At 69.1% G+C, this 682-nt stretch overlaps 1 protein-coding gene across 1 annotated transcript in view; it reads left to right on the top strand.

Moving 5' to 3' along the window:
- PTCH2 (patched 2) overlaps positions 1–682 on the top strand; it is a 15215-nt gene that overhangs the window by 9788 nt on the left and 4745 nt on the right. Inside the window, exons 9-12 of the mRNA XM_007450352.1 lie at positions 8–131; positions 217–348; positions 431–623; positions 671–682. The exon at positions 671–682 is cut by the window's right edge and continues 59 nt beyond it. Of these exons, the coding sequence (XP_007450414.1) occupies positions 8–131; positions 217–348; positions 431–623; positions 671–682 (461 nt within the window). The remainder of the gene's footprint in view (positions 1–7; positions 132–216; positions 349–430; positions 624–670) is intronic.

Genomic DNA, 682 nt, shown 5'->3' with positions numbered 1-682 from the left:
CCACCTCCCTGCTGATGAGTCCCCGCCAGCTCTATGAGCACTTCCGGGGCGACTACCAGACACACGACATCGGCTGGAGCGAGGAGCAGGCCAGCACGGTGCTGCAGGCCTGGCAGCGGCGCTTCGTGCAGGTCAGCGTTGAGGCGTGGAGATGGCGAGCGCGGCGCCCTGAGGCCGCTGCCACCTCCCGCCCCTCACACCGCCCCGTCTCTCCAGCTGGCGCAGGAGGCCCTGCCCGGGAACGCGTCCCAGCAGATCCACGCCTTCTCCTCCACCACCCTGGATGACATCCTGCACGCCTTCTCTGAAGTCAGCGCTGCCCACGTGGTGGGAGGCTACCTGCTCATGGTGGGTCCTCCTGGCACCTTGTCCCCCACCACCGGCCCCCACCCTGGGAGGCCCTATCCAAGACTGCCCTCTCTCCCCACAGCTGGCCTACGCCTGCGTGACAATGCTGCGGTGGGACTGTGCTCAGTCCCAGGGTGCCGTGGGCCTCGCCGGGGTGCTGCTGGTGGCCCTAGCGGTGGCCTCGGGCCTCGGGCTCTGCGCCCTGCTCGGCATCACCTTCAATGCTGCCACTACCCAGGTACATCAAGACTGCGGGGCACACTTGGGGGCCGATGGCCCAGGCTGCTCGGTTCCTCCAGCTGCCCGCCCCGTGCCCCTCCAGGTGCTGCCCTTC

Source organism: Lipotes vexillifer, unplaced genomic scaffold, assembly GCF_000442215.2.
Source record: "Lipotes vexillifer unplaced genomic scaffold, Lipotes_vexillifer_v1.1 scaffold961, whole genome shotgun sequence".
NCBI classification, from domain to species: domain Eukaryota; kingdom Metazoa; phylum Chordata; class Mammalia; order Artiodactyla; family Lipotidae; genus Lipotes; species Lipotes vexillifer.
The sequence above is the reverse complement of the archived record's forward strand: the minus strand, read 5'-3'. Positions and strand labels throughout refer to the sequence as shown.